Source organism: Falco naumanni, chromosome 7, assembly GCF_017639655.2.
Source record: "Falco naumanni isolate bFalNau1 chromosome 7, bFalNau1.pat, whole genome shotgun sequence".
Taxonomy (NCBI): domain Eukaryota; kingdom Metazoa; phylum Chordata; class Aves; order Falconiformes; family Falconidae; genus Falco; species Falco naumanni.
The window spans coordinates 18,268,160-18,292,150 of NC_054060.1; the positions used below are offsets into that span (position 1 = coordinate 18,268,160).

The 23,991-nt window shown below is 39.3% G+C and overlaps 1 protein-coding gene across 1 annotated transcript; it reads left to right on the top strand.

The window, feature by feature from the left end:
* TEX9 (testis expressed 9) lies at positions 1-23,962 on the top strand. The gene is made up of 12 exons (XM_040600217.1): positions 1-417; positions 507-598; positions 1,489-1,552; positions 3,148-3,218; positions 6,812-6,860; positions 7,888-7,973; positions 9,488-9,663; positions 11,329-11,411; positions 13,789-13,962; positions 18,061-18,195; positions 18,698-18,832; positions 22,727-23,962. Exons 1-12 carry the CDS (start codon positions 34-36, stop codon positions 22,799-22,801), a joined length of 1,524 nt encoding a protein of 507 aa, XP_040456151.1. The 5' UTR covers positions 1-33; the 3' UTR covers positions 22,802-23,962.
* The last annotated feature ends 29 nt before the right edge of the window (positions 23,963-23,991 follow it).

A 23,991-nucleotide genomic window follows, 5' to 3' on the forward strand; every position in this document is an offset into this window, starting at 1 on the left:
TCAGACCTCATCGCTTGCCCCTCACCTGAACCCATGGTGGCCCTGCGCCATGCCCGGAGCCAGCTGATCCTCAGCCTCTGCTCGGGGTCCCGTCCCCAGGTCCCCAGGCCCTCAGACAGTGGCTGCCACCGGGCGCCGAGGTGGCGGCACCCTGGCACGGGGGGCCGAGCGCTCCAGCCCCCCGCCACCCCGCAGCGGGTGGCTGCCCCTGTCCCTGCCCTCCTGGCCCGGTCAGGGCTACGTGCGGCGGCCGGAGGGGAGCGTCCCCGGGCCCCGGGGCGGAGGAGGGGACGGAGCAGAGCCGCCCCCGCCGCTGCCGTTGCCCTGGCGAAGGAGACGCCACGCAGCAGCCTCCGCGTGAACAAAATGGCGGCGGCCGGCGGCGGCGGGGCCCGGCGGGGCAGGGGCCTGCCCGCGGTAAGGCGGCGGCTGGGGCACGGGAAGGCGAGCGGGGGCAGCGTGGCCGCGCCGTGCCCGCCCCCCTCACCAACTCCTTTTCGCTGCAGGTGCGGAGGCCGCCCGGCGGCCCCCTGCCGCCCGCCGCCACGGGGCCCGGCCCCGTCAGCGCCGGTTTGCTGGCCCGGGAGGAGGAGTACAAGTAAGGAGGCGGCCGGGGCGGCGGCCAGGCCCTGTCACCTCAGCCCCACCCCGCTGGCCGCCCTGAGGAGGTTGCGGTTAATCCCCTGTATCCCAGTCCCTGGGCGAGCTCCCCCGGAGCACACGGGAGCCCCGCAGGCGGCGTTTTCCCCGCGCCCCGCCGCGGAGCCGCCTTCCCGCCCTGCGCCGCGCTAGGCCTCGCTCCCCGCCCACCGCGCCCGGCGCCTCCGCCCCGCCGCTAAAGCTCTAGCGCTGCCTTGACGTTATGACTACCCAGGTGCTTGAGCCTCTTAAAAAAGAAAAAAGCTTAAAAGCGCTAAAGTTTGTGACAAATGCGGTGAAAGCACATTTAAAAGCACTTGCTCTGTTACCTGTCGGTTCTGGGCCCGTGGGGGGCTGGACAGGGAGCCGTGCCACACGGAAAGCCGTACAGCGAAGCGTGCGAGAACACAAGCGTATTTTAACCTGTACATAGGTATAACGACACATTTTAATTATGTGATCATAACATAAACATACATGACTCCTTCCTCAGTGCTTGCTGCTAAGCATGCTTCAGCTAGGGACCACGCTAACAGAAAGTGATGAGGAAATAAAGACCGAAGAGGTGTGTTAAGCAAGGATACGGCCAAAAACAAGGCCACCCTTTACCTCAGAATTACAGTCCAAACCTTACTGTTTGATGGGTGTAGGTACTTTATTACTATTGATTTGACAGAAACCCAGGAAATGGTTGAAACATAACTTTGCTCATACCCTGAAGTATGCTTCAGTGTTCCTCGGCAGGAGTTACTAAAATGTTACTTAGTTCAGGCAGAGATCCTGTCATGCTTACACTTATTTCTATTAAAACTTTCAAAAACTCAGTGACAAGCTTTCTTACTTTTTCAGGCGACTGAATGCAGAATTAGAAACAAAAACAGAAAAACTGGTGCGTCAGGCTGAAGAAGTAATGGTGAGTAGGTTCTGCAGACTGTTACATAATTTAGCCTTGATTCACATGCACACAGGGTCAAGTTTCAAAAGAAATTACTTAGACCATGACAAGTAAAAGTATTTTGGTTTCAAATGCAATCTAACCTTTTGGTTTCCTTTTTTCAGAACCTTAAACTTCTACTAAAAACACACCCAAAAATAATTTTTATATATATTTAATCAGGCAGGTAGATGTTCACACAGATGCATAGAGCATTTTTGCAGATATATACATAAAACCACATAAAACTTGTTTAGTTGTTTAAGAAAAGTATCTGTATGTGGCTTATGTCTTATATGCTAAAAAAAAATTAGTAATTGAAAACCAGATACTGTTCCAATAACATCCTAGTGAAGCAAGATGTACATTGTTCAAGCTGAAAGAATTACAAAGAATAAGCAACATAAATAGAAAATATGTAGTTAATAAGAAGGCAGCTTTCTTAAAACAGGAAAAGTTCCTGTTTGTCAGTAGTAGCTTCTGACATTGGTGTGGCTGTGTACCTGATACGAGTCAAGTCTTTTCTATGAAAATTGGACAAATTTAAAAAAGGGAACAGGAGAGATGTGGTTTATACCCAAAACAGTTTGGAGAAGGTGTTCTGCATATATTCAATGTAAATGCACTCACCCAAATAAATAAGGCTTAAAAAGCAAATTATTAAGTCTTCTGGAAAGCCATACTTGTATGCACTTTTCCTACTGTTGAAACTTCCTTTTTACATCCTGTGGAAACACTCTTCTCTTGAGCTGTGACAAGCTGAGGCTAACTGCTTGGCATTGAACAGAAGCAGATGAAGTGGCCAAAATAGCATCTAGTCCCTTTCCTTTAAAAAGCAGCAACAACCACTTCCCTCCCCGCCCTCCCCCCCCCCCCCTTCTCTAAATACAACAGAAGATCAAACATTCTTAGGACACTTAATATACTACATGGCACTACCAGATTGCACAGATATACATTTAACAACAGAAGAAAACCAATCTAAGTTAAAAAAAAAACAACAAACAAAAAAAACCCCCAAACACAAAACAGGACATCTGCATTTTGTTCTGGATTACACTTTATAAGTGCAATTTAGCAACATAGAAACTATCTCAGCATTCAGACTGAATTGTTCATACATACAACATATCAGTGTCCAGTTATGGTTTTATATTTATATATAATATATATATTATGGTTATGTATAATAAAGGTTTATTTTTAAGGCTTATTGCACAGTATGGAAAATTGAAGAATGGTCCCACTTGCTGTGCGTTTGCTACCTCTATATTTCAGAGAAAAAGGAGGGAGGGTAGCAGCATCTCAGATGATGTTAAGCTATGCAAAAGTTCTATGGGCCAAGGGCAACTACATTTTGTGGAACAGAAATAAATGTTGGGGGACAGTAATAGCATTTTATTTTTTAGCCATTTTTTCCTATGTTTGAGAAATTCTTTTCCACAGTGGACTATAGTTTCCATTCTTTTCCATAGTAGACTGTAGTTGTGATATGTGGTTTACAAATATATAACTAATCTTTAATGGGTTATATTCCCCCAAAATTGAGCACTTTTTTTTTTTTTTTAATAAAGAAAGCCCAACAGGAGATACTATCTAGACCAGTTACAGTACAGACTACATCATGTGAAGACACAAGAGAGAGGTATGTGCTTTACAACTGCTGCATGTAGTTTGTGGTGAATCTTTCACACTGGCCGTGCACACCTAACCTGCGCCCTAGTCATGCTCCTGTTTTATCTTATCTTTGCAGCATACTAGACTGGTGGAGTCTAAATTTTTTTTTATGTTATTTGAAAAAATTGATACTAAGTCAGTGGCGTTCCTTGTTATTTCAAGGAAGTCTTAATTGTGCTGAAATGTTCTATCTAGGATGCTAAGTAGTGCTGACGTCTGTAAAAAAAGCAAGGTAAGGTAACAAGTTTCTTTGCAGTACAAAACAGCAGACACTCAGCAGTAGATGTTTTTTAACCAGCTGGGCTGACAAAGCGAAGAAATAGATTCTAGTTCACATTTAATTCGGCCTAAATGTTCCTGGGACAGGAAGTGCTTGATGCCAAAAAATATACACACAAAACCCTGAGACTGAAAAAACATTCAGCTGCCACCCTCTGGAACTTGGGCGTCATTACACTTCTGGGTCCCACATACCTTTAGCCTGTATGGACATACGTACAGCTGTGCATTTTGGCCTGTGTTCAAACCTGTTAGCTCTGGAGTAGATACATGGCCATGTTCGCTTAGTTGTTCAGGGGCATTATTTACAGCAATTGGGTGAATTTAAGACTAACTCACAGTTTATCAAGGACCTGATCCCCTAGGTTCCTAAATTTATCATGTCGCTAATCTGGATAACAAAGCTACAAGGCTGGATTTACAAGGTACTTCAGATGTTAAGCTGCAGTTGGGAGAGTGTTTTGAGATAGTATATATGAGAGTCTGCTAGAGATGATCAAACAATTACTTGTGTGCAGAGCAAAAGTGAAAACAAAAAGTGAGGGAGTTTTATGGACGTAAAAGGGTTTTTCAGTACCCAAAAGGGTGTGACAGCAAGTCTGTGAGAGAAGCCTGGCTACACCGGCAAGTTTGCTACTATAGTTAAAATTATTCCTGAGCTATTTTGAAGCCATATCTGTCAGTTGTAGAGAGGGAAAAAAACAAACTGCATGTGTTATCAGTATAATCATGATTTGCAAACAAATTCTGCATCTACTTTTATGTTCTGTTAGTTAGTTATTGAACAGTAGACAGAAGATTTTTAAGAACTTCAAACTGGAGTTGAGTTACAGGGCTGTTTTATGAAGTAATGTGATCGGAGGATTCAGCCCCCCAAAGGGAGTTAATAGCTTTGACAATATGCACTTGAAATAAATGGGAGTGCTGGAAGAATTTAAAAAAATATTGGCAATTAGCATATCAGAGTAGCAGCCCATCTACCAGTTACCTACATAAACTAAAACATCTTAAAACAACCACAGTCTGTGTTCTGGTAAACATTTATGTGAAAGAAGAATTGAAATCCCATGCTGTAGTGAAAAACATTAGAAATGTGTGCTAGGAATTAGGCATACTGATTATCCATGAGTGAACACTGAGGCCATTCAATTAGATTAGTTTCAAGTACTTCATATTTAATTAAAAAATATTTCTAAATTGTGCAAGCAGACAGGTCGAATCTAAAGGAAGCACTTGAGATATTTTTGAAATATCCACCTGAAGTTTCCATTGACTCCTTTAAGGAGAATGAACACTAAAGCAACTGGAAAGAAGGGGAGAAACTGAAGATAAGAAAGAGCTAACGTCGGGGGGTGGGGTAGACAGGTTAAGAAAGAAAATGAGTAAACAAAGTGAAAAAAAAGGCAACAAATATTTAAGTCACTCTGCAAGTCAGTGCATATTTTTCAGTAAGTTGTTCTGGAGGTTTTATAGCATCATTTTTGCTGAGAAACTTGAATTGCATAGAGACAAAGCAGCTCCAGTGACACCACATTGAAATCAGCTTTTGTTTACACTTTCACTCTTCAGAGCGTTGCCGGGCTCATGGCGATGGGAACCCTACGCGCATGGGCAAGCATGCTATAGGCTTTGAATAGGATTAGCAAACACAAAGGGTTTGCTCATGCACATGCATCTCCTGTTTACATGCAGAGATGGAATTGTTAAACATTAGCTTCTGTTTCAGTGTTGCCACAATACTCTAGCTACTTATTTGTATACCTTTTCAGGATTTGCACATTAATTTCACTTACCAAACAACTATAGAACCGTATTATGAGGTTTTAAAAATGGGTTGTCATGTACGGGGGAAGAGGAAAGAAACCATTAAGGTTAAACAAGTTTGAGGAATTTAGTGAACAATGAGGTTTTTCTTTCATTTGTTTTGCTTTGTTTGTTTGTTTTAAAGAAGGCCCTGAGACAACAGATATACTAGGAACAAATTAGTATATTGATGGATAGAACATTGTTGTTTTCTTGAGTATAGAGTGTGTTGTACTTTCATATTTTCCAGAATAACATGTAACTGCTATTTCTGTGGCAGCAAATCCTCACCTTCTGCGTATTCCTAAAGCTAGCCAATAGGGAGGAAGCTTGAGGAAAATAGGGTAAACAGACAAAAACTAATCACCCTATTCTTGAAGTCTGTTGCCAACCACACACAGATGATTTCTCCAGGGTTGGTTTTTTTTTTGGATTAATAAAACATGGAGCTTTGTGCAGATAATTCTTGATGAATGGATGTCTGTGAAATTTTTAAAGGCAAGATCTCAGCATTTGCTCAAATGAGCTGGGCAAAAAAATTGAAGTGACTTGATGTGCCTGAAATTTCAATTTTATTCCAAATCTTTTATAAGCCAGTATTTTAACTGAAGTAAAAAATTACAAAGGGTGGTAAAAACCATAACTCATTCTGAAAGCAAAAACATTATACATGTGACAAGAAACTTGACCTGGATAGTATACAGCATGCTAAAACTTTCAGCTTGTTTCCAGCAGGTTTAAAAAATAATCATTTAACCTGAAGTTCAGTCACTAAGAAGTATGGTTTTCAGCCAAATAAGCAGATAAGAAGGCTTCTTTTTTATTCCTTTTTCATCTGTAAAATGGATAAAATATTTGTAATATTTATTTCAGAGAAAATTCTGTGAGGCTTAATTTATAAATTGCTCCCACCTCATGTTCACTTGACAGTCCCTGTCAATTAACTTGACAACAGTCAACCTGAGCCCCTCTTAGACTGTAGGGGACGGTGGTTTATATCTTCATTTTCTTTGTATTAAATCAGGAATTTATGTCTCAAGTAGACGTATTAACTGCTGAGCTGTCGGTGATCTTTGCTAATGGATTGTTAGTCTCCCTTGTTGAAGCTGGTAAGACTGTGCATACTGGCAAAGTACTCCCTGGTGCAGGGAATCATTGATCTAATAAGCCAGTAGTTGCCACAATCACCTGAATTGTGAAAGACAAGATTCAGATTCTGGTACATAAGTAAACTGTTGTATTAGATACGCTAGGCTCACCAGGTGATTTAGAGAGCAAATGAGGTAGATTGGAAAGACAGAGAATTAGACTGAATTTATGACTGAACTTAGTACATGTTCCCACCTTAGCTATATTGTTTATTCTAGACATAGAAAACATTATTCTCCCGACTCTGACAGGGGGGTTGAATTTGCTTTGGAAAATGTTTATTTTGGTACACATGTTCAGCAATATTTTTTTTGTTTGTTTTTCCTGCAGAGATCCACTCTGCCCTGAAGTTTCATCTCCTACACACTCACATGCCAAGGTACCGAAGTCAAAGCTGTCCTAGTTAATTTCTCTTCTGATATAATTACCACATTATTACTTCTGGGTTTGAGGTTGTGCTACGCTGGGGACTTGCACTGGTGGGAAGCCAGAAGGAAATGATGTTCAGAGCAGTGCTACAAGGACAGTGTTACCAGGGTTTCTCAGTGCCACTGGTGGTGAAGTGGATCTCTGTCATGTTTCATTGTTGTGTTCTAAGTTTCATCTTCTGTAAAGCGTTAACAGAAGTGTTCACTGTTTTGAACATCAAATTAAGAATTCCTAGTGTGATATTAGAACATAAGTAATTTCTTCCTTTCTCCCCTTTACTCCACCACCAGTATAATACTAAAGGCAGTACTACTGTTTTCTAGGTGTAATAATAAACAAGTAGTCAAAATAACGGAGTACAGGAAGGGAATATAATGGAAAAAGGAGACTGATCAGGAACAAACTCAATTGTCTCTAATTACAATTACATTGATTCTTTTAGGAGGTGAGCTAAAACTTCCAAAATACTGTCTTCAGCTATTTATCAGGATACAGTAGAACCCCTTCTAAATTTTAAGAACATTTATTTGGGTGAAAGTAACAAAAATATTGTTAGATCTTCCTTCTACAGGGAATTTATAAGATTAAAATAATGCATAAACACAGCATGTTGTTGAAGGTATGATTTTTCAAAGAAATGCACTCTGTTGACAGTCCAATAGTTAATATCATGATAATAGCTGAGAGCCTTGCTTATGCATGAATTTATTATGAGTATGTGTGCAAAAACTCTCACAAGCAAATGACTGTTGGGTGTATTATAACTTGGGCATATGGACATAAAAGTTGCAAGATAAAGACAAGTGCAAGTAAAACTGAAAAACTGTGCTTTTAAAAGTTTCAAAAGCATATTTGAAAAGTATTCTTGAGTCTGAATATATGAAAAAGAAAAAAAACAAACCACAAAAAATACTAGAAAAAAGTAATTCCTAACTAATTAAAAAAATAAATCACTACTTTCTGAAAAAATCTTGTAGCTAGCAAACAAGAAGAAATGTGCTTCCGTGCCCACGGCTCAGAACAGACCATACTCTGGAAGTAAGGGAAAAAGAACCACTTCAAGGTATATTGTACACATCTGTCTCTGTAATTAAATATTGTAGTTGCTATTTTTGTTTATCAGGGGTTTTTTATTCATATATGCTTCTACACTTACATATATTTGTATAAATAAATGTATCAAACTTCTGGTCCTCCTCAGTCAGCTCCACCATGTAGCAATCTGTTCACTTGCACAGAGCACCAAAAATTATTAGTGAGCACATGTGATTAATATTACAACAATGAAACTGTTGCTTTCTGCTTAAGCACTTCTCAAGGCTGACAGCTACACTATGTTAACTCCCTTGGTGAAAGGATGCCTAATGAGCACACATGTGGGAAATACATCATCTGAGGCAGCCTGAGAGGGCACACCTAGGTGGTGCAGGCTGAGCTGTGATCGGACTTGTCATGGGAAACATGAGGCCCTCGAGGGCCTTCTCTGTTTTGGTGAATCTTGGGCTCACAGGCCAAGAGAGAGTCGGAAGTAGTACCACAGCTTTCAGGGATTTCAGGCTGAATAGCTTCGGCTGTGTAGGTAGCATATTCAAGGTTGTAAAAGCAAGAAATGGACACCTGGGCAAAAGGAAATAGTAGAGAAATGTATAAAATCCTGGGAGCAAAATAAAACTGCCACAAGGTATGAACAAATACCAGAATAGGATGAAAATTGTCTGCAAGATGGCAGAACATGGTACTGACACAGGCCAAGGTTGTCTTGCAGGATTTGGAAGTCACTTGTGGACACTTGGGACCTCCCTTGGGCAGTTCAGGGGAGGCTGTCATGCTGGCACCACATCATGAGATTTAGAAGCGGAATTGTACAGATACAATACCTGCAGGGTGAACCCAAAGCTGTGGGAGAAAGTTTGCAGCTAAGGAGGAGTTTGGAGGCTGCATTGGGATGAGGATATATTGGAATAAGAACTTAGGAGCTTCAGATCCTGTGGGAACCAATGTCACCTTTTTGTAACAGAAAGCTGAGGAGATACCCTATGTAGCACGTGTCACATACCTTGTGTTTTGGTTTTATGAAAACTTTGGTATGCAGCTTCTAGGATCAATGAGGTTTCCTAGGCCAGGCATGACACAGAAATTGTAGTAAGGTAGGAGTATAACTGGAGAGAACAGAGTTCTAGAAGTTAATGTACAGGGGAGACAACCAGCAGAATTTAAGGCGGTCGATAGTAGCTAAAGCCAAGAGAAGATTCCTCTGTTTCTTTCTTTTACTCTGATTTAGTTACAAAATTGTTGGATGAGAAGACCATGCCAAAATCTTCTCAGTAGAAAATGGTACTAGTTTCTCTGCCATCTACATTATAATATGTACAGTCTTCTAACTGTTTATGTGGAATATGGTAAAGTATCTTAAAGAACGTGAGAAATTGCCATCAATGCATTATTCAGATGAATGTGAGCAATGAAGATGCATTAGGTAAATAATTCTGCGCGCCCTTAAAAATAGCAGACGTGCTGTATTTTTGTAAAATTTTTTTGTATTATAGATTTAATATCTAGGGTGTGCTTTCTTTTCAGTTCAAAAATAAGAAACCTAGAAGTACAAAGTGCTGCTGATGTTGCAATACTGGAGGATTGCACAGATTTTTCTTTAGCAAAAACAATAAGCAAAATTGAGGAAAAACTAGAGAAAGGAGGCTTACCAGATTGTCTAGATGATATTATTCCAAGTGTTGGAAATGAAGTTGGAGCAGGTAGGTTTCCTCCCATAGTTAAGTACTTTTATTCTTCCTTGCTGACTGTCAGAAATGGGTTTTCCTCAGGGAAAAAAGGATTGCTTGTTCACAGTGAAAAAGACAAATGGATTGTTAGAAATCCTTGAGAAGATAACAGAAATTAAAATACTGTATTGTTATCATTATTCTATTCTGTAACTGATGCTACCCCATCTTGAGCATGACACAGTTCTGCACACCCCATCTCAAAACCAGGAAGCAGAACTAGGAAAGATATAGGAAAGGGTATACAGTAGCGATTAGAAGCATGGAATGACTTGGATTTGAATCTTCAGTTTGAAAACAAAAGAGTTGAGGGCAATATGAAAGATTCTGTAATAAAAAAAGTAATGGTAAAGCTGTCTTTCTGTAATGCAAACACGAGTAAGTGCCACGTTAAACTAGATTTAAAGCAAGCTATACAAAATGTTTTTCTTTTACATAACGCATAATTAAATTAGTCAACTCATTGCCATAGGATATTGTGACTACCAAACTACAATATGTTTTATAAAGAAAATCAAACAACTCAGTAGTTTAGAAGTACATGGAAGAGTATTAAACTTGATGGCTTCAATATGGTCTCCATCTCAGGATAGCCACTAGTTATCAGAAGCTAGCAAGGATGTTACAGGAGGAAAGAAGTTGGTCTGTATCTTATTTTTTCATGGTGTTTTCCTAAATCCTAATTATTGGCTCCTGCAGAGTTACAAATTAAGCTGCAATTGACAGTTGATAAGGGAAGGTGGGTGAAATTACAAGAATTCCTTTTACAGCAAATGAACACATGTACCCATCCTTCCCTTCCCATTCAGTTCCAGATACTCCTCCTCCACTTTATTCTTTTCCTCTTGTACCTACTGTGAATAATGGTTATTTCTATGTTGCTCAACTTGATCATCATACTGTTTCTGTGCTTTGTGCCTGTGGCAGTTCAGGTGGAGTTCCTTGTGAATGATTGGGGGAAAGATGGGAAATAGGAAGTAGAAGAGCAGACCATTCACACACAGCTCGTTTTGTCATGACGGTAATAGGACATTTCTTAGCTTTCCACGAGCAAGAAGTTACTGCATTTGGAAAAAAACATCTGGTTAAATCAATTTAATTTTAAACTGGTAATTGAATAATGTTAGCAGTGTACTTTAAAAAAGCATAGACTAGTGTGTGGGAGGAGTATTTACATACTGGGGGGTTTGCAGGCTACGTTTAGTTGTTTGTTGTGAGCAGTTTAAAACTACTTTGGGTGTAACTACACAAATTGCAGGTACCGATTGATTGTAGTAGACAAACCCTACAATATAGTTTTCTTGACTTCAGCCTCAAGGAATGCTGTAATGTATAGCACAGTGTGACAAAAGTTTCCAGTAAGTTCCAATTTTGAGCATTACAAGTCTTTTACATTTAAAAATGTAGAGTTCAGTCATTAACAGGAAAAATCTAAGCAAAGCTTTGCCTAAGAATGAGAAACACGCACCATTTATTTAGAAATCTGAGTTTTTATTTGCCTACTTCTCTTTAATAAACAATGTATCGTGCTTTTAAAAACAAGATAATTAAAGTGACTTCTTACATCAGTCTTGCTTCTTTTCTGCATGGAATAATGAGTACTTGTGGATATTATTTACAACTTCTTATGTTTTGCAGAAGCTCAAATCAGATTTCTTAAAGCAAAGTTGCGTGTTATGCAGGAAGAGCTGGCTAGTGTAGCCTGTGAATGCAGGAAAAAGGTAAAAGCTGAATTTTCTTATCTGTAGAAACAGAGTAGATTCCTCTTTAGCAAATAATCACAACAGAATTCTCTTAACCTTTCCTTTTCAAATATTAAGAGCTAAGGTTCTTCCCCCTGCAATTTCCTAAGAATTTAGAGTCAAGGATAGTAATTTCTGTATAAATGCGGTCTTGGGCTACAAGCTTGCAAAATATACTTAATGAAAAAGAATTTGAGGCAGGAAAAAACTACTTGGAATGAAGATGTGCCCCAGCTGTAGGGACACTGGTGCTGCAGAGTGTCCTTAGCCATCACTGTAGGAAGGAGTGTTACCAGAGCCTGAGATAAAGGAGGAAATATTAGCAGTCAAATACAGATGCTGGTATAGAGAGAGAATACGAGTGGTGCCCAGACCTGGGCAATGGGAGGAAGGGGATGTTTAAAGCAGAATGAGAAATAAAAAAGCTTGAGAAATATAGTCAGGTGCTTTGTGTGTCCTTGGTGGAACAAAGTGTGGAAACAGCTGATCTGTGATCCACTTTTATGGAATATTTTAATCAAAACAGAAATTAGACTTTCTCCATTGTTAAGATGACGCTCGATGAGGACTGTATTTGGAATTACATGCTTGGGCAGATCAGACTGAAGTTAAGGCACTGTGAAGCTACACTGATATTTTACTGCTCAAGTTACTACAACTGAATTTTATGGTCTGCAGCGATGGCAAGATGTTTTCAGGTGATGCTCAAACATCTCTTGAGCTGTAAAACCTTAAATAGTTTGTGTGTGTCTGCCAGAGGGATCACCTTTTTTTCATGCATTTGTAATCAGGCAAGGTTTCTGAACTAACTTTTTGGTTTACACAATTATTAGTTGTGGTCTCTTAACTTCAGAATGCTTGTTTTCACCTGTTCCGCAGGCCCAAATGTGGGGATGACATTCAGAATGTATGGTAAACCATCTATATGTTTTCTCTCAAGCTTTTAATTTAGAGTTAAGGAGCAGGATGGTATTAAATAAGTTCTTTGAGAGAGGTGCCTGAAGAAAATCTTTAGAAAGAATTAGATTTTTGTATTTTATATGTATAATTTATTTCATTTTTATCAATACAGGTGCTTCTGCATTTCAGTACTTTTATGCTGTGATCAGAAGGAAGTTGTTACATTAGATTTTGAAGACATTTTCAAATCAAATATAATATTGTCAGTAGCTATTGAACTTCATCATTCCATGCCAAAAATACTACATAAATCAGTTACTATAGCAGATGGGAGAAGACAACCTTGTACCTATTCTTGTCCTGCTCCCATAGCACTCTGTATATAAATGTTATCATTTTGGGTACTAGTTTCTCTGGTGTGAAAATAACTTTCATTACATTCAGAACATCACAAAAATTTCATCTTGCCAAAGCCTTGAGATAGATTCTAGGTTTTGTTCACAGTCCACTTATTACAAGGAAGCAATAAATCTGTTTCAAATATAAAGAAGTGGGAGTTTGTAAGGTGCGTGCAGTCACTTGAAACTGAGGGTAAAACATATATATTTACCAGGTGAGAAGCCTGTATTCCTAAGGGCCGAGAGGACAAGAGAAAAAGACCCATTTTCATAGAAACCTAATTTCTGTATGTGCCTTGATTTCTTTTTCTTAGAAGAAACGAAGGGCAAAATGTATCTCTGAAATAACCTAATTAGTATTCACTTATAATGTTTAAAAGGTTATAAAAGAAAAAAGCCATGAAATTATAATGCTTAATGTGGGACGTAATTGCCAGTAGGTCATAAATCTAATGCGGGATTTACTTGATGTTAAAAGAATCTGGAATTTGAATACTTGATGTATCCTGGATCACTAGTTGCTTTTAAGTCAAAACTAGATAATCTCCTAAAACATAAAGGATTGATTTATCAGTAATTATATTCTCTTCTTTTTCCCAGAATTTTTCCTAAAGTGTGCCTTTAGCTATTCACACAAAAAGGTCACAAAATATCTATGTGCCACTGTTATTCATATTATTCTGTAACATTTTGATAGTTAGTTCTCAAAACCTTTGAACTATGAGAAATTAAATGTTTTACATACTGCTACAAGACAGCTGCAGGTAAAAGACTGCAGAAAATTAAATGAGAAAATTGTTGCTGTTTGTTTGAAGTATTGTCCTGGTATATTGGGGTTTTGTTTTCCTAGTTTAGCTTAGTAGTTTCCTTTGTTAAAGTTATTGTGAAATCCATCATGAAACATTTTAAAGTAACATAATTTTTAAAAACTGTTATCTCCGTATCTATAATATATATTTTTTTACTGACTTTTATTTACAGAACATTAATATCACATTCTCCTACTGCTTTCTTGCAATAATTTAGTTGGGGTTTTTTTGCTCATTGCTGTCAAACAGGATGATGAAAATCAGAATTTAAAATCTCAGCTTAAAGATACCAAAGAAGAAAACAGCAGACTGCAACGAACAATCAGTATGCAACATTCTCAGACTGAAAAGTACAAAACGCTGTCACAAGAAGCAAACAAAAAAAATGAAGGGTTGCAACAAGAGGTCACTGCACTAGAAAAGGTATTGCAGATATTAGTGTCATTTACCCCATGAAAGGGGGAAAAAACCCACATCAAGTCATCCTCTGCACCTTAGATTTGTATCCAATGATCCCATTAGCATTTCAATCTGATACTAGTTTTAAAAGCTGTATTTTAAAATTATTTAATCCCTTTTCTAAAGGAAGAAATTATGTATTTTGCTAATTCATTTTCTTTTGCTTCTACAATCATACATTTCTGTATTTTAAAATTAAATTCTGGTGTAAAAAGACCACAAGAGGCAAAACAACCTTTTCAGAAACTGCTGTCGAATTCACAAAAGAATCTTGAAAAATACAGGAGAACTTTATTTTTCTGGTTTTAATTATAATTGTTCAAAATTACTTCTGGTAATAGGAGCTTTATTGTAAACTGTAGTACCTGGTGAGCATTAAAAACCCACATCTGCAGCTTATATTAGCATCTTCTGCAGGTAGAGGAAAGGATGTGGTTTTGTTCTTGAAAATGGATGGTTTGAAAACCAGCCACTCTAATTTGGATCAATCAAAATTAACCTGGCTCCTGTTGTAGGCCACATATGCAAAACTGTATATGTGCCTAGCTGTAGCAGATGGCCTGCATGCACAGCGTTGTTTGTTTGGAACTTGATCTAAGAGCAGCATGTGTTTTTCTTTAATTACTTAGAGCTAAAGAGGTTGACTTCAGAGTCATGTAATACATATAGTATGGTGTAGTACATGTAATAGAACCAGGAGAACATTTCACGTAAAAATTTGGGGAAAATAGCACACCTCAGCCTAACAAAGTCTCATACTGCCGTTAAATCATACTATATATTTGTATAGGTATGCTTTCATCTTAATGTTCTGTAGTTCTGGCATTTCAAAACTAAAATGTTTTAAGTTTATGTGTTCTTTTTGTGCAGATACTTGGAAGTTTTAAGTTCCCTTAAATAACTACCGTGGTTGTTGATTCTGTCAGGAAAAATATTGAGGAGTAGTACTCACAGTAAACAGGGTTAAGATTTACAAAGTCATGTAGTCCATTCTCTTAAACCAAGGTGGGATAGATTCTGTCCAAACTATCCTGGACAAAAGTTTGTTTAACCTATACTTAAAGCTGTCTGCAATGGCCATTTCCATAATTTCCTTGGTCTATGCTGGTTCTTGTAAACAGTCACAGTTAGAAAGTTTATTCCAAGAGTGAGGAGATGTCTGTTGTAGTAAAACCTTTATCCACTTCTGCTGTACAGCTACCATACTGATCTTTGCTCTGCGCTTACCATCCTCCATTGCTCCAATTATTCCTAACACGTTGTGTTTTCTAGAGTTTCTCAAGGTTACTGATCAGACATGATCAGGACAAATAGTGATAGTTCTTTAAAATACTAAGGCAGCAAAAAAGGCAAGTGTATGTAATGAATGCTTCTCTGCTAATTCAGAAGTTATTTTGCATATTTTTTCTGGTGTTAAAAAAAAATATCTGCCAAAAGCATGCATCTAAAAATCATTTTGCAGTAACTGTTTAAATCTCTTACGGACTTAATCTGAAAACTGTTTTATTCTTTAGGTATGAAATATTATTCAACACTATGGAATTAATGTAGTGGTAGATTAATTCTAGACATATGTTTAAAAACAATTACCTGTGAACATGGGCCTGAGTTTTTAGTGCTGAGCCACTAAACTGTCAAGACTCATACTTTCACCCTAGAGAAATTACTTTGTATAGTTGAGCCAGCACAAATGTAACCTCTGAGTTTGGAGGTTTTGTTGTTATTTTGGTTGCAACATAAATGATAGAAGAGTTGTGATACATTGTATGTGCCTAGGCAAAGATTCTCACAAACTACCTGAAACATAGTAATTAGTTATTTTTACATTTCCTTCTTCTGGTGTTTGGTCTCTGTGACCCTTTCTGCTGGGAGACCCATCTCAGGCAGCAGCTGAATTCTGGTGCTCCCCCCAACTTCCATACTCTTCTTTCCAGCTTTCCTCTTTTTTTTCCATCTAGTTGATCTGATCAGTTTTATCACCTCTCCTGTTTTTTCCCACCACCTGTCTACAAGAACATTCCTTCTGTGTTCCCTCTCACTGTTTAATTCAATCTAGCTTTAACGTTTGATAAAAGTCAGGGAAACGGTAAAGTTATGCTCTTATTCCTTTTAAGGCTTTGTGCAGGGATTTTATAATTTCCCTTGAAGAAGGGCTTGATGTTAAGCAAATATTATCTCTCAACTGTTTTTGGGGGTGGACAGGTGTGGCTGAGCTTTCTAAAGATAGAAGCACTGTTTATGCCTGCTGCTGGGAGGGTTACTCGTGGACAAGCTCTCTGGTATCACCTCCCCTACTGATACTCAAGTGCCTCAGCCATTCTGGCACAGTGGAGAAAACCCAGAGATTGAAATGGGATGCAGTTTTAGAACATAGTAATTTTTTCCCCCCTCTTGAGGAACATGATATGAGAAAATGAATCCAGCTTTTACTTAAAGCATTGAAGAACTGGCAGAAACCTTGCCTACTTACAAAGTAAAACACTTACTTCAGGCATTTTTCAGATGAAAAACTTGGGAGTCAAATATATTTAACAATATACCCTCACTAGATGACTTGCAAAAAAGTCCTTGATAAGGTATTATGTTTGACAGTAAGTGTCAAAAAGCCTGAAAAGAACTTTTAGAATTCGTTCATTAAGTGATGTGATTAGCTGATATGTAATCTGCATTGCATGCAGACTGTTTTTTTGAGTAAAGGCTACATTCCAAAGCTTTTAATATTAACACAGAATAAAATACATAGCACAAAACGTTTAGTTGACTCTATTCACAGCTCCATCATCTTGATACAAGACAAGAGGTTTGCGTGCTGTGCAGCTCGTTTTCTTGGGAAACATAGGGCTCAGTTTCTAGCAAATGAATTTGCATTCCAGGGTGCTCTGCTGCCTGACTGGCCAGGCTTTCACCCAACTTTTTTTAATCCATCAGATGGACAGGTTAGCAACAAAATAAAAATGTTGAAGCAACATTTAGTTTTGTGAACTCTTGGAGGAGACACATTCACCGACAGAATTTGGGAGGATTAATGAGATGCACCTTACTCTCCTGTTTTCTTCATCCAATTTGGAGAAGATTCAAAGCTCCCCAGAAATACCTGTTCTGGTCATAACTTCACCGTAACATCTTTGCTGCATACACTCATCAATTAGTATGTATTTCTTGGATAAGTGATGTGGAAATCATAAGGAACCACCATAAGGGCTGGTGTGGAGCTGAGCAAATAGAAGAATTACTCAGAAATAAGGTAGTCAGAGAGCAAAAAATTAACAGCAAGCCCCCTTCTCTACTCTGATTTGGTTAAAAGAATCTTTCTGGGCTCATCACTAAAAATTTGAGTGTTTTTAAAAAAAGGCTATTTCTTTCTTACAAATGAAAAGTTGTGCTCTTTCTGCCAGAATTGTTTATTTCTTTTACTTTGTCTTTTATCTATGTTCCCTGATCTTTCATCTCATTATTCTGTTCCTCAACTTGGTCTCTTTTTTCTCATTTCCCCACTTACAGCCCTGTGAAATACTATCATCAGAGACAAGAGAGAATTGTTTTGATTGCTGCCATAAACACTTGATGAACTACTTAGCTAGCTAGATGAAACAGTTACTACCCTCAGCTATCTTCAGTAGGCTGTTGTAACTTTTTGTTGGTAATTGCATGTAGTAACATTTGGGGAAGATAGGTAAAAGGAACAGGTGGGAAGAAGCAGCTGGGAATACTGGTCACTTCCAAAACCTGCCACAGAGTGGACATAGTGATGTTTTTTTCTCTTTTTCTGATTGAGCATACAAGGTTTCTCAGTCAGTGCTGTGGTCTTACATGATCAGCTCCAAATTATTCTAAAAGAAGTTTAAAACAAAGATCTGAAAGATTCTTTTTCAAGATTTCAAAGGAGAAGGGGGTGTTTTAACAGTGGAATTAATTGTCTTTGAGGCAGAGTATCTGCAGGCCAAAGAAGTGCGGCTCTTCGGTTTTCAAGGGCCAGCCTTGCTGTAAATGTGTTGTCTAGATGGGAGTCATTAAAATGCCATTATTTATAATGTTTGGTTTTATCCTTTGCTTCTTAAATAGGAATTGGAGAATCTAAAGCGTGTACAAAAGCAGGCTGCAACCAGTCAGAGCGCAATGGAGGTTCGCCTGAACAGGGCCCTGGAAGAAGCAGAAAGGTATAAAGTGGAGCTCAATAAACTGAAGCAAAGTAACAAGGTAAGTGGCTTGGGAAAACAAGTTCCAGTCTGTAATCACTCAGTAATGCTAGAATGAGACAAAGGGCTGATGGACAGCTTTGGATGCATCGTATCTCTTACAGACAGTCCCCCAAAACAAACTTAGAGCAAACTTGCCAAGCCCTTTGGTGACTATCTGGGACACTGCTATTGCAATCTATGCAGGAAGAAGAAATGTACAGAATAAAAGTTATAACCTTTCTGATTTTCCCCATTTGTGAGAAAATTAATGTGTTTAGAAAAAGGGAGAAGTACACATACACACCTAAGACATATACGGGCAAACCACGGCTCTTTTAAGATTTTCTACTCTTTTTTTTTCATTTTATTGAATATTTTGGGAATATTTTGATTAATCCTATTTCATTTCAGAAGTGTCATGTGTGGCTGCTGTTTGTCATTTGGTTAGGTAATGCTAAGTTTCTTTGGTTAAAGCACCACTTTTCATAAATAATACATTTCTCCTTTTCTTCCCATGGTAGGATGTGGCTAACCAAGAGCTCAAAACAATTGAAGAATTAAAAACAGAAAACAAGAAACTGCAGAAACAAAAAGAAGACCTAATGACGGGTTTTAAAAAGCAGTTCCAGTTAATCGATATTTTAAAGAGACAAAAGGTAAGGACCAGTTCTATTCCACTCTAGCTAAATACATTTGTTGCCCAGTAAGGTACTTGCAAACTAAAGCCCCAGAACTGTGAAGTCTCAATGCAGGGGAGCAGCACTCTCACTTTCATTAGTGCCTACTGCTAATATTTTGCTTTATAGCAAAGGCTGGTGGTCTTTTGACTTGACCTCATTCCTAACTTGGAACATCTCCTGTCATGGTGAAAGGTTACTACTGACAAGCCTTCGGACAGCCTCCTCAAGAACAAATACTGTTCAGGCAGTAACAGCAGCTCCCTTTGGTGCTGTCAGTAGAAGCCCTTTCAGCATGTAAGTTAGTTTAGTTCCCCCCCGCCCCCCCCCCCCCTATTGCTTGTTTTATCAGCAGCTGGAACAGCGTGGCCCCTCAGGAGTGAGCCATTACATTTTAGACCTATATTCTTCCTGGGTTCTCAAAGCATGTCCTTCTCAATCAACGTTGTTTCTTTATATTCTGAGGTGTTCTGTACATGTACAATTCTGCCCAGGTGCAGCTCTCCTTGCATGTCAGATGGAAAAAAAAACAAAACAAAACAAACCCTCAAAACAAACAAAAAACAAACCCACCCACCCACCCACAAAAAAAAAAAAACCGTTCCCCCTCCCTCCCCAAAAAAGGGGGGAAACAAACAAAAAAAAAAAAAAGAAAAGACACGATAACGACAAAAGGAAAAAAAAGTTTGGGGGGGGAAGGAAAGACAAAATGAAAGAGTACTTATTCCTAGGTGTGAATTTACTAGACTGAAAGAAGGGAGTTGACCTCCATCCTCTTGTAATTCCTGGAATATCACGCATACTTTGAATTGAACACAGTGTAATGACATCTACGTGGCTGCATGGGTGTTCCCATCCAGAGGGCGCCTGCAGCTAGCCTCATTTTGAAAGTTATTTATTCTACGTTGGTTTCATATCTCCCTCTGTTCCTCTCCCTCAGGGCACACAAGGGAGGGCAGGGGCTGCTGCCTTCCAGTTCCTTTAGCAGCTGAAGCTGAATAGGGGATGGGTAGTAGAATACAGGCTGACAATTTCTCCGACCAATTAGCGATACGGCTTTCACAGGAAGGTGGTGTAGTGAAAAGTGGACTAAATACTTCAGAGAGAATGTAGCTGAAAATGTATTTAAGTATTGTATTTGATAAAGCTATACTGATGTCCCAAAAAGGAGGGCTGTTCTACTCGGACAGAGAAACCTCAGACACTGCAGAGTGGGTAAAAACCTTATCTTTCTCAAAAAGTATTTTCAGCATAGACCTGTCAAATGAGCTTTAATGGTACAAATTGAAAGAACCTCTGAGTTTACACAAAAGAAATTAAATCAGTTTTCCACTTACTGATGCATTTAGGTCTTCCTAGTTCCATCGCACCTTTTACTTACTAAATACTTGGGGTTGTGCGCTATCAGGTGCATCAGTTCTCCTTCCGAGGCTACACGAGACATGCAGGCTACAGGCTTCACAACCGCCTAGATAGGATCTTAACATGAGTGTGGTTCACCTCTAATTGCTTACTCCGCTGAATCCCATGTGATTCATTTCAGGATGGAGTTAACGCCATTTCTTTTTGCACTCTCAAACCCAAGCTGTAAGAGAGCCGAAACAAGCCACGGATGGTGACTTGTTGAGCAGAAGCACCTTAGAAGGGCCAGCCTTTGAGATAAGAAAATAGACCACGTTATTTACCCTGTGAGCACTGCAGTGACCACCAGGCATGTTGTAAACGCTTTTGAAGCAGTCAAGCCTCCCTAGAGGAAGAATAGTTCTGTACGAAGTGGTAGCTTCATGTAACAAAATACACATACTTATCCTAAGAACTGGGAATTGCAATATGGAAATACACCCTGGAATCTGGAATACCTCTCCAACATAGGGGGATGGGTAACTGGAGTAAGAGGAACTCAGGCTGCTCATGCATTTCCAGCTGAAGAGAATTTTTCTGGCAGTAACAGGATGCAAAGAAGATCCTGGCAATTCATCTAACAGCGCTAGCTTAGCCTTTGGCTGGCCCTTATGGCCCTTCAACTTCATTTTGAGAATGAAAAAGGTACAGGACCTGCTCAAAATGAACTCAGTGAGGTAGCTCATTGTCCTCTAGAACATGAATTCACTGAAAGGGGTGTCAAAAAAGAGCAGTATTTCCGTTAGACTGTGAACCAAAACCATAGTCTCAAATGACCTTCAAGAAACTTAATTAAATACATTTTTTAAAAACTACAAACACTGTACCAGAACTGCAGGTAGTAGAGAAAGCCACTTACCTTTTCTTACAAAAGAACTAGTACTTGGAGAAGAAGGATGCTGTTAGTTGTCCTTCCAGAACAGACTACGAAAGAACCTGAAAGAGAACGGCACTCACAGGAAGGACCTCAGGGCTGCTGCCTTCGTGGGAGCCTTAGATGAATGAATGCGAGAAACCTGGCTGGGGCCATTTGCAGTGTTTGCGTGGCCATGCAGGCAGCTGGCCTGGAGGGGAGGGCACACTACTGCGCCAAGGGTGAGAGAGGAACAAAGTGCCCAAAAGGTGTTAAGTATGAGTAGCAGGACGAGCTGCAGCTGGCAGCGAGTAGTTGCTCACGTTCCAGCTGGTCTCTTCAGGCCATTCTCTGCTTGAGAGAATTTCATAGGAAATCTTAGCTGTAGAAGGCACAAGGGGAAGCTGGTCTGAGGTGTGCAGAGCTGGCGGGTGTGACGCTGTCTGGGGGGATGGCCGTAGGCTGTGTTGTCACTTTGAGCTGACAGAATGTCTATAGGTAAAAACACCCCACAACAGACTCTTCGTAGACATGGGCTGTTTTCTGTTCTTCAAAACGTAACCATTTTATTAAAACTATTTAGCTGGGACATTTTCCTTTCCATGTTGAACAACAATAGGTGAAGAGATCATACTCCGGTGTGGTGCTGGGGACATGTGGCACCGCTGTGACCTGTGCCATGACACCAGCCAGAACCCAGGAAGCCTTCAGGGCTTTCCGGCTGCTGCGCCTTTTTGCTCGGTAGTTCTGTGCAAATACACTGACCATTTATTTCTTGTTTTCTCATCAAACACTGATGATCTTGATGACATTTTTCCAAGCAACTGTGTTATTTGCACAGAAAATAGCCTTGTTTAAGTGAAAAAATTTAGTTTGTTCCTTTCAGTGTTCCGTTTAATGTGCTATATCCTGTGTAATAAAAATACAAATTCAAACTGCAGTATGATTTTTAAACATATACATATGTACACATGTATGTGTGGGTGTGTTTATGTGCAAAAATGGATCACAGCTGTGTGATGCGATACACGGCAACACAGCTACCAGTGGTCAGCTCCAGGTATTTCTCGTGTGGTTGTAGCACAGTTATGCTGACAGTTAAGTTTTAATGGTGTTATATTATCTTGTTAAAATAATTTAACATGAAGTCATGCGTATTAGAAGCGCTAGCATGCTGAATGTTAATGATGCATTTGATTTGTAATAACTTTAAAGTTAAGTATTGATCAGCTTGAAAGAACATATAGCAGATTTCTTATATGTGTTCTTTAACAGTCACTAAAGCTGTCAGATTTTTCGGTACTTTCCATGCCTCATTAAAACTGAGATATTTTTAAAGCAATATAAGGAACTAAGAAAAGCGATTGGTCCCGTTTTACTAGAGCTGAGGTTGCAATGTTTAGCATAAATTTTATCACATTACTCCTACGCTATACATTTTTGCAGAAAAATATGAATAGCAGCTTCAACTTAAACAAGTGAACATCCAAACCCATAGTACAAAACCCCAGAATGACAGAGCTGAAGCCCCTTTCAGCTATCCCAAGAATTTTGTGTTGGTCATTCACACTGTTTTACCTCCTGCTCCTAATTTTCTTTTTTTTTTTCTTTTTCTTAAGATGCACCTTGAAGCTGCTAAGATGCTTTCTTTTACTGAAGAGGAATTCATGAAGGCTCTTGAGTGGGGAAATTGATTCCATACAAAAAAAATAATTGTTTGAAATACGAGTCAGATTGTACATAATTTTGGCACTGTATACGACTGCTTGTTAATAGTTAATAACTGCATATCCCAGCAAACTGGTTTTGTTGATTTTGCTTATGTTTAAATTGTTTAACTTTCCTAAGCCTGCTTGCTTGTGTTGTAATATCATATGAAATGCAAATTTCTGGTGAAGGGCAAACTGTCCCTTCTGCAGTGAGTGCAGAAGCACAGACCGTGCAAGGAATATTCCAACAAAAGAACTCCATTTGCTCTGTTTTAGCATTTAAAAATATACCTTAGCTAAGGTAATATTCAGTCCAAAGAAGTCAGGGTTTAGTCTCAGAAAATTCCTTGCTGCAAGAGAAAAAAATTAACCAGGGATCCAGTTGAGAAGAAAATGTCATGGCCTTTTTAAAACATGTGGTTGGAAAATTGGCCTTGGGTGTTGTCTGTAACAGCTCTCCCTCCCAGTGAGTTGGTCTGGCAGCTAATTTAAGCACCAACAGCTCTTTTTCCAGAAGCGGTCTGAACTTGTTTTAGCTATTACACCTTACACCCTGGCTGGCACAAACATAGCTGAGACTCACCCCTCACTGCCCAGCCAGGCTCCATAACCTGATACAGCTGCGCTGGGTAAAACTCCTGCTGCTGTCAAGGTGAAAATACTAAAACTTCCCCTGGCCATCCAAGTGCTGCTTTGGGATACGGTCAGGAATGATGGCTCCGTATCCACCGGTGCTCTACAAGCATTACATCCAAGATTTCATTACATCATCATAATTATGAACTAGATAACAGTTTGAGTGTAGATGAGCCGAGCATATCATGTGTGCATTAATGAACGTAAGCGTAAAAGCCTGTGCTGCTTGCACGCACCTCTGCCAAACCTCTGCTATTTCCATGGATTCCTCCCTCAGACTAATTGAATAGAAACATGGCACATAAACAGCAAGTTTATGCACTGCAAGAAAAGTATAAATGGTGATTCTGACCTCAAAATGGAAAAATGTCTCTACTGAATCCTACCAGCAAAGTAACATGAACAAATGGTGAAACAAGTAACTCAGACCTACCCCTCTGAGGTGAGACAAAAACTACAGCGAGATGAGTATTTTACTAGTGTAATGCCAGTGCAGAAAATCTTTAAATTACAACCAGGAATAGTGCATTAAGAGAATC